Source organism: Haematobia irritans, chromosome 2 (genome assembly GCF_050003625.1).
Source record: "Haematobia irritans isolate KBUSLIRL chromosome 2, ASM5000362v1, whole genome shotgun sequence".
Classification (NCBI taxonomy): Eukaryota; Metazoa; Arthropoda; class Insecta; order Diptera; family Muscidae; genus Haematobia; species Haematobia irritans.
The window spans coordinates 95,452,249-95,465,148 of NC_134398.1; the positions used below are offsets into that span (position 1 = coordinate 95,452,249).

The window sequence follows — 12,900 nt, forward strand, 5'->3', positions numbered from 1 at the left end:
TTTTCGTTAAAAATATAATATTAAAAATAACATTAATAATATATAAAAATAATAATATAATACCAATCAAAACATAATTAACTTATTAAACGTATTAATAACTAAAACCAAAGACTTTGTAATTATAACAAGATGTCCAAATTGCCTCTTGTTCTTGAATAGATAAAAGTGCACGAATTTAGGTTCACACACGTTCGTTATCTATTTTGCTTGTTGGAAGGTTTCTTTGCAACATTTTCTCCAATTCCTCTTTAAAATTGTATTCGTAGCAATCATGTGTGTAAATAGCTGTGTTCGGGGGACCAATAATGTATAATAATTTGTGACTCGAAAATTTTTCGTTTAGACAAAAACACGAACAAAAAGAGATAAAAACAACAATTGACAAATAAAGAAGTTAAATGAGGGAAACATTTTGAATTGGCCGCTACTACAGGCGTGTTTCCAAAATTAAAACTGTAAAGTAAAAATTCCTATTTTCTCAGAAAAACTGTAGAAAACTTAACGCAGAAAGAACACCAGAATAGACATCTCTTAATGATTTAATGACTTAAGGTGGGTATTAAGTTCCAGTTTAGCCGTTAAAATTGTCATTTTTATCATCATATAATTATAAATAAACCATATTAGTCATTATGTCTTGTATGGCAATGTAATTTGTAAAGATACGGTACCAATAAAGACACAACAAAATTAAAATAAACACAATTTACTTGAAGTAATTTCTTTTGGCATAAATGTTGAATGAAAAGAGTGCAGAAACAGGCCTATTAACCAAATTGAAAATTCTTCATTTTCTTTTCTTTTTTAGATTTGTAACATCATACCCATTTTTTCCAACTCTCTCATGTATGGACCTAAACTCATGAGCCTATTGGAAAAAAGAGGAAGCATATAGACATCTTGTTATTTCAGATAATCTTTGACTAAAAATATCAATACAACTTTAAATATCTTAAACATTTTTACATGTATAATTCGATTTCCTCCATAATGTTGGTGTCACTAACTATTAAGTAATTAATTATTAATTAGTATGCTGGCAATTTTAATATAAAAATAATTACTATCGAGGAACTTGCTGGCCTGCGGCCTCCATCAAAAAGAATTCACAAAATATCAAACTGATGACGGAATGTAAATTGATGTAATGCACATTTTCATCCAGAAGTTCTGGATATGGGAATTGTTGCACTTTGTTTTAATTTGTTGGACTTTGCAAGTTTTCTGGAATCTTTTCTTTGTTGTTTCCTTCATCATTTTTTTTCACCGGTCAACATCTTCCAAGAATATAACATCCAATGATTTTAGTTTTCTGCAAAACAATCGAGTTTTGTGATTTCCATTACGTTTTCATTTCACTTTTTATTTTGAAATGAAAACGTATTTATTTTCAGTCTTATGTCAAAAATATTTCATTTTTTTGTATTTCTTCCAACTGACCACGTACTTCGTGGAACAAAATGTATTGAAAACCACAAAATGCGATTTCCTCAAGAACGTTGGTGTCACAAAATTGTTGTAAACTCATTAAAATTCGTAAATTCGTTGTAACTCATTAAAATTCGGGCAAGGAACTAGATGACCAGAGAGTTAGAATGAATTTCCAGCAATTTCAATTTAATAACAAATTAAACCGATGATGCGATGTAAATTAAACTATCGATGTGATGCGAATCCAGTAGTTGTTGATGTGGAAGAGCATAAATACCAAGTTTAATTCGTTGCACTTTGATTTATGGAAACTTTCTCTTTTCGATAAGCACCATCATTTTTCATCGGTCAACCTCTTAATGTTTCCAAGAATGCAGCATACAAATATTTTAGTTTTCTGCAATGAGATTTAAATTTAGTGACTTCTCTAAAGTGTTGATTTAATTTTTCGTATTGACTTACCAATTATTATAAACTATTTGAAGCAGTTCCAGTTAATTGTCCAACATTTTTTCATCGGTCAGCTTTTTAATGTTTTCAAGAACGTACAATCCATAATTTAGTTTTAGGCAAAGAGAAAACTAAATTTCATTTAATTTTTTTATTTCCACTTACCTATTATTAGACACTATTTGGAGTAAATTCAGTTTTTTGTCTAAAATTTTCCAAGTTTTTTATTTCTTCCAATTGACCACGAACTTCGTTGCACAAACAAGTATTGAAAACCACATGGTTTCTTCGTTGCATTTTAGGGTAGTGTTTTGTCAAAGTTTTCTCATATTATCTTCAATACCTTTTCAAAGATTTTGTCAACATTTTGGCAAATTGGACGTAATTCGCAAACAATTTGAAGATGTATTGAAGATGAGCTGTTTCAAGTCAAGTTGAATTTATGTTGAAAATTATATTTTTCCTCAAACTGAAAAGTTATTGTATTTGAAAAACGCTCATCCTGTGTTTATTGGGATATAAATCGTATATGCTTTAACAAATTAATTTTATTCGGTGCGTACACAGAACAAATATAATATCTTTATACACACAAAAAAAATAATGTCAATTAAGTATATAACATAATTGCAAATGTTTAAAGATTTAATTAGAATATTAATTATCCCAATAAACATCTAACGGCAAAATAATTATAAATAAATAATATAATAAATAATTGATAACCTCATTTAAAAACTTAATTGAATTTGTCGACCAAAATTAATTAAATGTTTTAAATTTTAATTGTACCAATTAAACAATATATTGAAAGTGCGGGAAGAAATCAATTAAGTTTTTAATTGAGTACATTATTTATTTTTTAATAATTATGTGATTGATACTATCATTTTTGTGATTTTAGGGTGTCCAAAACCGACACCTGTTAACTGGATTCAATTACACAAACCGAAATTAGATAGAGATACAATTGCATGAAAGATGTTTTGAATGTAAATAAAATTGTTATTTTCAAAACTAGAGCAGGCATACTCCCTTTAAACACCAACTCGTACAATTCAAATAGTAATAAACAGTGTACGCTATGCAACACAAGACATATGTCCAATATTGCGACACTTACGTGCTAGACATTTTGGTAATCATCATTTGGAGGAAAACAAATTAGAAAGCCTCTTAAATGGAGATACAGAAAATGCTTGGGGCAAACTATATGCATATGTGAATAGTGCATTAAAGTATAGACAATGTATACTGAACGAACAATATTAATGTAAATATTTCTGTGAAGCTTATTTTATTCTAAAAAAAAACAAACACTAAAATGAAATATCTAAATTTACCTTTGTAATAACAGTCACCATGACTAATGAGAATTGACAGACAACTCAAAGTTATTGTAAGAAATCAACATTTATTTTATTTTTATTTATTTTTTATTTTTATTTATTTATATTTGTAAACCAACACAACAAGAAGAACTCTTATATGTGAAAGTGTTGGACGCATTGGAGTAAAATACAATATTAGGATATTTAACTTAACTTAATATAGATATGAATATGGATACACAAATTTAATTAAATAATTTATAGAGCTCAGTTTTAAAAGATGTAGAGTTGCTTATGCGCTGTATGTTTGGAGGTAGTTCATTCCAGAGATGTATTGTCTTTCTGAATTTAGACATACCATTCTAGGTGTTATAAGTTTCATTCCTCTCTGTGAGCGAGCAAATTTCAGTCGGTTAAGTAAGTATTCAGGTTCACTAGTGTTTATGATATTATGTAGCAGAACAAGGCTTTTTATATTCAAATAATTTTTAAACGACACATTAAATATTTGATGTGTATATTGTGATATACTTTCGTACCGTTTCCGATTGTATACGTATCTAGTTATGTCATTGATGATAACTTGAAATCTACGACTATCGTTGTATTTACAGCTACCGAAGATTTCATTGCCATATAAAAGAGTAGGGATTAGGTAAGATTTTGCCAGCAACATTCGAATCTCAAAAGGTGTGCTCATGCGTACAGCCCATAAATTTCGTAGCATCCCATACACCATTCCAATATTTCGATTTATGTGATTGGTCCAATTCAAATTTGAATTAAACATTAATCCTAAATTTGTGGCTGTAACTACACGGGGTATGATACTGTTATTGAGTTTAACGCTGATGTTATCCAGTGCTGTAGTTTTTCGCTTGTAAATTGTTAAAAGTTTAGATTTCATGGGATTTATACATAGACCATTACTCTTTGCCCATGCATGGATGCAATATAAGTCTTCATTTATGTTTACTATGCTGAACTTCAGACAGTTTTGCAGCAGTATATAATTGTACATCAGCTGCGTACATTTGAGTTTTACAATTGGTTAGCACGTCTGGTAGTTCGTTTATATATATAGAAAACAATAAAGGCCCAAGTATAGATCCTTGAGGGACACCTTTGGTTAATTCCAACATACTAGAACATAAGTTATCTGAAGTAACCGCTTGTGTTCTGTTTGACAAATACGAAGATAGAAGCTTACATGCCGAGTCAGAGAAGTGAAATAGTTTGTTAAGTTTAGTAATTAAAATGTGATGGTCGACAGTATCAAAGGCTTTGCTGTGGTCCAGAAGAACTAAGAAAGATACCATTTTATCATCCATGTTATGGCGTATGTTCTCAATTACATCTATAAGAGCGGTTGTACAGCTCCTCCTTTTCCGAAAGCCAGACTGTCTGTCAGTTAATAAGTTGTTGCTCTCTATAAATTTGATAATCTGAAGAGACATGATGCTTTCATAAACTTCGTTCTGGTCAACACATCGAAATATAAATGGATTTTCAATAGGTGCAGTAGACATTTGGTCATAAATTTCTGGAGAATGTGGCGTTGATTCGATGTTAGCAAAACGTTTATTCAGCTCATTAATATCAATTTCAAATTTATTTGGTACATGTACTTCGGACCCACTGCCGATGTTACGAATTTCTTTCCACTTACTTTTAGAATCAACGGCTTTCCGGAATCTTTCTTGAAAATATGAATTTTTCGCCATGTTAATATGTTTTACTACTAGTTTTCTTGCGCTTTTAAAGATATTATGTAAGTGCGGAGTTTTATAATGTTTCCAGCGTTTGTAGTCTAGATTTCTGTCATCTATCAATTTTCTGATGTTAGAGTTGAGCCACGGTGGCTGTTGTGTTTTTATTTTTATGGTTTTTACAGGAATAATTGAATTATAGAGCATTATTATATGATTTTGTATGAAATTTACTTGATCATTAACTGATTCAAGCTCATACGTTAAATTCCACGGAACTTCATCAATAGCTTGATCTAACTCATGTTGGTTGAGGTTTTTGAAATCTCGATATGTTACAACTTGTTCCTTCCTAAAAACATTGAATTCATATGTTTGAAAGATTAGATCATGTTTTGAGAATCCCGGAACTGAAAGTTGATCATATAGCAGCACTTTCGATCTTTGACTTACAAAAAACAAATCCAGCAGAGTAGTCGATGTACTTGTGAAATGTGTTGGCCAAGTAATATTAGTTGGGAAGAGACCGATTGCCTCCATTGCATTAGCAAGAGAGTTTTCTACCAACAAATCACTATTGAAGTCACCAGCAATGACAACGTCGTTATAATCCAAAGAAATAATTCTTATGTTTTCTACTACAGAAGCAAAATCAATATGTCTATGAGGCCTATAGACACATCCTAAGAGCATTTTCTCATTGGACGATGTTAATATATAAAGATATAAAAGATTTTATCAGAGCGATTTGAAAACACGTCTACTCTCGAACAAAAATTCAAAGATACTAGAGGTCTGCACAATTCCATTTGTAAATGCAGAGTACACGTGTACTTGCGACATGAGTACATCTATTTGAGAGAGTCGCACAATAATTGGTACACATTTTGATGAACACCAAAAGCCACGAGTAACTTCTTGTTGCTACTCTGATGTCTTCACTAACAACAAACACATATTCCTCTTTCTCTCTTATTGAAGTATACTCAGAGTGATCACGTCGAGAACAAAACTTCTTAGAGTACTCCATGTACCATGTGCAGTTTCAGAAATACATAAAAACAGTTACTCTCTACAATATATGTTCTCGGTTTGTTATAAAGAACGGCAAACCTTAAGGTAAGTGTGTGACATACATAAATATATGAAATATGTGACATACATACATATTTATGATTAATAATAATGGAAAGTTTTGCTTCGCACATAACTGAGAAATACTTGTGGTACCACATGAAGTGAAGAGAATCCATGTTGTACTTTTTCTCAAGTACTTACATTTGTATTTTTCCTTTTTTTCGGAACACATATTGTTTCGGATATGTACCTGGTGGTATTTGACAAGCAAGTGTTCTTTTCACTTCACTACTTGCGAGAACTGAGAAGGTCTCAACAAAACTCTTGGGATGATTACTGTAGCAGTATTGAGAATACGTCAGAGGCTTCCAGACTACGGAAGGTACTAGCATCCACTAACACCGCTCCAGGTTTCATTAAAACATCGGAGGGAAATTGGACAACCTCAAGTGAGGAGACGTTGGAGGTACATTTGGACACACACTTCCCTGGAAATCAGACGGTTGAACCATGTTCCGGCGGTGTAACAGAGGCTCAGTGATCATTTCCTATCGAGGAAATTGTGTCGGAATCTAGAATAAAATGGGCTTTAAATAGCTTTGGACCATTGAAATCCCCCGGACCTGATGGAATTACTCCGGCGGAGTTACAGGCAGTGGCTGAAAGAATTATCCCCTTGTTGACGGTGATATATAAACGATGTGTAAACTTAGCATATATTCCAGAAAAGTGGAGGGAAACAAAAGTCGTCTTCATACCTAAAGCAGGAAAAGCTTCTCACTCGAGTGCGAAGGATTTCCGACCAATCAGCTTATCCTCATTCCTACTTAAGACCCTGGAGAGGATGATAGACATGTATCTTAGAACTAGCGTGGATTCAAGTTTGCTCTCGAAACGACAGCATGCATACTCGAAGGGCAGGTCTACTGAGACCGCATTGCATGAACTAGTCAGCTTTATTGAAAGCTCACTATCTGTCAAAGAATACACAATCGTGGCGTTCCTAGACATCGAAGGGGCGTTCAATAATGTCCATCCGAGCTCGATATTAAATGGACTGACAACTCTGAATGTTGATCCAGGTATACTTAGGCTGTTAGACGAACTTCTAATAAAGAGACGTATTTCAGCCACACTAGGGCAAGCAAACATACAAAGGTATGTGAACAGAGGCACTCCCCAAGGAGGAGTTCCATCACCTCTTCTTTGGAATGTTGCTATAAACAACCTTCTGGTTTCCCTAGAAAAAGAAAGGATAAAAGTGGTGGCATACGCAGATGATGTGGCGCTAGCAGTCAGGGGAAAATTCCCATTCTCAATCAGAGATATTATACAGAGAGCTCTCCGGATGACTGAGAAATGGGCAAAAGATAATGGTCTTGGTGTAAATCCAGCAAAGACAGAACTAGTCATGTACTGCAAAGATCGCAAAACTCCCACGGTTAGGCCCATTTCCTTAGGGGGTACTGAAATTCCCTTTGGTGAGTGTGCAAAATACCTTGGCGTTATTTTGGACAGGAAGCTGAATTTTAGGCTTAATATTGAAGAGAGGGCGAGAAAAGCCACGGTAGCTTTGTACTCGTGCAAAAAGGCAATAGGGAAAAAGTGGGGACTAAAACCAAAAATTGTGCATTGGCTATACACGGCAGTAGTTAGACCTATAATGCTATATGGTGTTGTAGTCTGGTGGCCGGCACTTCAGAAACCGACTTCTTTGGATAAAGTTCAGCGTATGGCGAGCTTATGTATCTCAGGCGCATTTAGTAAGACAGGAACAGACTCCCTTAATGTCATGCTACATCTATTGCCTTTAGACATTTTGGCCAAACAGTCAGCTGCAACAACGGCTGTGCGGTTGCGCGAGCTATCGCTGTGGTCGGAAAAAATGTACGGTCATAGTTCGGTCCTCGAAATAATGCCAGATGTGCCTAAGGTAGTGGATTATACCCTGGCAAAACCACTTTTCGACAAAAAGTTTGAAACTCTAATTCCCAACAGTGAGGCGTGGTGTACACAGACCCCGGGGAATAAAAGATATATAGATTTCTATACTGATGGCTCCAAATTGGATGGACAAGTTGGGTTCGGAGTATATTCTAATGATCTGGAACTTCGAATAGCGAAAAGATTACTTAATCACTGTAGTGTTTTTCAGGCTGAAATATTAGCAATAAGAGAGGTGGCGAATTGGCTGAGAGGTAATGTTCCAAAAAATGTGGGCATTAATATATAATCAGACAGTCAACCTGCAATAAAATCCTTGGACTCTGTGTTCCTCAACTCGAAAACGGCCATTGACTGCCGCAAATCTCTCAATGAGATGGCTGAGCAGTACAATATTCACCTAATATGGGTGCCTGGCCATAGGAACATACCGGGGAACTGCGAAGCGAATGAGTTGGCAAGGCTAGGGACTACCTTACATATTCCAGGGGAACTGGAATTTGTTGGTATGCCCCTAGCTACCTGCAAGCTCATGCTGCGTGAGAAGGCTGTTATGATGGCAAATGTTCGATGGGAGAATTGCAAGGGTTGTAACGACACCAAGCAAATATGGCCCCATTTCAACTTAAACCGCACACTAGATATGCTAATGTTCTCGAGACGTCAGATATCACTCCTGATATCTGCTATAACGGGTCGCTGCCTGATTGGCGATTTTGAAAAACTATTGGCGCGAAGTACAATGACTATTGTATGAGCTGTCATGATGCGGAGGAAAAAGAATCAATTAAACACCTCTTGTGTGAGTGTCCTGCATTTTGTGTAAAGCGCAAGCAACTTTTAGGAGCATATAGCTTCAGATTACTGGCGGATCTGGAAAACGTTAACTTAAGCAGTCTGCTAATGTTTTTGGAACAATCTGGTTGGTTCAACAAAGAAAAATAATCAAGAAGGTTCTGCGGTTAAAACTAGAAGTGCCCATATGTAATAGGTACTTTTAGTTAATGTGGTATCACAATGGACTGAATAGTCTAAGTGAGCCTGAATCTTAATCGGGCTGCCACTTTAACCTAACCCAACCTAACCTACTTGCGCTCTGAGAGAAAGACAGTGTATGTACTATATTCGACAGCGAATTGCATACATGTAGTGAAAAGTTATTCGATGCAGACCTCTAAAAGATACTTTATATAGAATACAATTGTGAAGCCAATATGAAGTATGTTAATTGTCATATGTACTTATTGTTATTATAAGCAAAGAAATTAGAATAAAATAAATAAATAAATAAAAATAGTAAAAAATTGGCATTACTATTTTTTAAACTCTCTGGTGCTTAATCGGTATGGTGGCGTTAAGTATCCCGATATTAATATCGGAAGGAAGGGGCAATTATTTGTCCATTACAAAAGCATCTAAATATAAAAGAGAATCACAATTATGTTCCGCAAATGACAAAGTTAAGCTGCCATAACTAAGCCAACCTGAATTATGGTGCTGACATTTTAGTTACTGGAAGTTTCATGCCAAGATTTAAAGTACAAGGACAATTATATCAAAAACCAAAATGGTTATCGCTTATGCCTGATGAGGAATATAGAAGTATTGAAATTTCTGGTAATCGTGAATTTACATTACTTTACAAGAGTGTAGAAGTTTTATTATTTTCAAACATAGCCTAAAGAATTATCTAGAATCACTTAGACTTTTTAGGATAGTATCTACAGTTAAATTGCTTCCAAAATACTCCTCTTATCTTTATAAAGCTTTAATAAGAAAGATCACCACCAGATGTGCAATTGGAACAGGATTCTGGAATAAAATATTTTTTCTATTCTTAATAACTAAAATCACTGATTTTGATTTTCTTCTTCAAAATAAAAGAAAAATTTGCGCCCAGGTACGCGGGCCGGGCTTGGAATTTCATCAACGTAAAAAATAAAATTAGTTAAGAAAATGGTTGCAAATTGTTAACTAAAATATAAATTATTCCAATTAAGATTTTAATTAAGACAAAAAAATATTTCCAATGAAAAATACAATTGACATTTTTTTCCTCGGAAATAATTAGTTTATATATTCATACAATTATATTCACAGCCCCTTAAATCACTTTTATATATGAATGTGTCCACAGAGACCTCTTTATGTCAACATTAGTGCTGCTTAGAAATTGAGAACATGAAAAATTGGATATATCGAGAAAACAGTTGTGTGTTTTTATTCTTCCAAACATAGGCTATAATACGGTGGGTTTCAAGTTGGAGATGACAACATATACGTGGAAATGTACACAAGGGGTTTACTTACTGTTGCCGCCGAATTAAGTTTAACGACACATGGTAGAGTGGCCAATCCGCCCTTTTGCACAATAATTCGTGAATTATTTTTTGTGATAAACTGTGATCTGCCGGTATTAAAAAGATTTTGAGGCGAGGAATTTTTTCCCATGTCTGTAAAGAAGAGAGAAGCAAAAAATGTATGTTACAATTATTACTTTCATATTATCGGTCTGTTTTTAGATATTGTTATGTTCATCCTCGATAAATTCGCTTCTGCAACGTATACTCCCAAACACATTTTGTTTCAAGATTATATATTTCAAAACTCTTAAAAATCGCTCCTCTAACATATATCCCAAACATATTTTGCAGGAACGCATCTATTTTTTGACATTTTCTAAAACATTATGATGTTTTGTTTTCTGTGAACATTGGATTTTCCATCGAATCCTATAGTTTTTATAACCATAGCCTCCGATAACCATTCAAAAGTATTTTTTTTTTTAATTTAAATGTTTAAATCGTTTACTTTTAATGTTTCTGTCAACTCCTCTTAATCTCCCTTTTAAGACTAAGATTTATTTAATTTTAATTTTTCACTTTTTGTCTCGACTTGTGTTATTGCCGATGTGAATAAAAAGCACCCACATAATGTGTAAATGAACAATAAAATCCATTAATATTCACTATTGCTTTCGTTATTTGCTATAAAGATCCTTTTTTACGCATTGCTCTATTTTTTAATTTCCTCACGGATGGAATATGTGTTTCATACATTCCGATGTAAACTAAATATATTTCTGGCTGATTTTCTTGACACAATATATGCGAAAATAAAAATGTTTAATACACATATGTTAATATTTTAGAATATATTATGTTTTGGACCTCAATGTTGAGAAAAATACTATATCGTCCCGTCAATAAAACAATAGCGTATACGAATATACGCCATTATTTTTTATTGCAGAATAAGATTCTACATAATCGATTCTAGATCTGGTCAAAATTTGGTAAAATTCTACTTCCACAAAGTTGGTCAAAATGTCAATTGAAAAAATAGAAAAAAAATATTCATATAATCTCATGTGTAGAAAATTTTAATTATGCATAGGTATGTATACAATATTTTTATAATATTAAATTGAACCGACGGGCTTTTTGGGCAGCAAACAAATCAATGACTTCTTCAGTCGGCACATTTATTCGGCGATGAACCGACATTAATGCCAATCATTTGAGTCTACTCTCGCTAGTCGAATTTCTAAGTTACGTCTTTAATCTCTTCCATGGCTGAATAAGGAGGTTGAATCACGATAACAAAAACAACAAATTTCAATACGTTGTTTACAATTTTAAGAAGTCAAAATCAGCTGATAAAAGAATCGTATGGCATTGGTAAAAGTGGCAATTATTTATTCCTTCAATTGTCCTGAAAAAATAATTCAAATCCAGAGAAAAATAAAGGTTCAAATTTAATTGCGTCACCTATGAGTTATTGTGAAGTGGATAATTCATCCGAGGAACGCCGATATGAGACCAAAGTTAATAATGGAAGTCAGTCAAATGGATATTCGCCATCTATTAACAAAAACAGTTTATGATGCAGTTTAAAAACTGATGTGCTTGGTATTTTGGGTCTGGAATATGTTATCAAGATACTCAAGTCATCTTTGAACAATTCTCCAGCTATGCAGTGTCATTTGGAGAGCTGCAATCACCATAAACATATGATTTTGACATCTTAAAATTTGGTCGAAATAAAAAAATTGTAATCATATGGCCCCATGATTTAACCTTCTTGTTCAGCCATGAATCTCTTCATTGTTGAAAATGAACGTTCGGATGAGCACGTAGTAACTGCAGGGATGGAAAATGCAGTACTATAGTACTTTTTTCAAAACTTTTTCACCCCGGTCAGTAACGTAGTACCCCCGCGAATGATTTAGTACCTTTTGTGTAGACATTTTTGAGTCGATATCAGATTTATGGTACAATAGCTTTGACAAAATATTTTAATATTTTGAGAAAGTCTTTATCAACCTTATTTGCTAATAGTCTTTTACAAATATGGCAAAACAGACATGTTCATGTGGGAAGAAAATCTCGATTTTGTAAAAGACATAGTCGAAACAGGATTTTATTGAACTTCAAGAATGTTTTAGTCGAAAAAAGAATGCGATTCTATATTATCGATTTTTTATTTCGGTAGAAAATGTTGTCAACATTTTATTTCTATATAGAATTTTTGCAAAATTTTATTTTTATAGAAAATTTTGTTAAAATTTTATTTCAATTGAAAATTTTGTAAAAATTTTATTTCTATGGGAAATTTTTGCAAAATTTTATTTCTATAGAAAAAATTTTGCAAAATTTTTTTTCTATAGATTTTTTTTGCAAAATTATTTCGGCATAAGCCGGCTATCATACAAAACCTTTTTTCGGAGGGTTCAAGTGATAATTGGTTGATAGTTTTGTTGCAAATAGAGGATGCTGATAAGGAATGTGGTAATTCCGAAACCATCCAACCATCTTGCAGTCTATAGGTCTTTGCCCAAATAAATTTGACAAACATTATTTTCCTCTGTTGGTTAAACTACACTTGTAGTTTAGTCAATGTATGGTTTTAAGCTGCAACAAAAAAACAACAATGCTTAAAGATCAAAACCAACT

The 12,900-nt window shown here is 33.3% G+C and overlaps 1 protein-coding gene across 1 annotated transcript in view; it reads right to left on the reverse strand.

Annotated features, from left to right (window-relative positions):
• The window catches only part of dpr19 (defective proboscis extension response 19), a 305,876-nt gene that overhangs the window by 201,292 nt on the left and 91,684 nt on the right, over window positions 1-12,900 (reverse strand). The window contains exon 3 of the mRNA XM_075294596.1: window positions 10,256-10,398. Within this exon, the coding sequence (XP_075150711.1) occupies window positions 10,256-10,398 (143 nt within the window). The remainder of the gene's footprint in view (window positions 1-10,255; window positions 10,399-12,900) is intronic.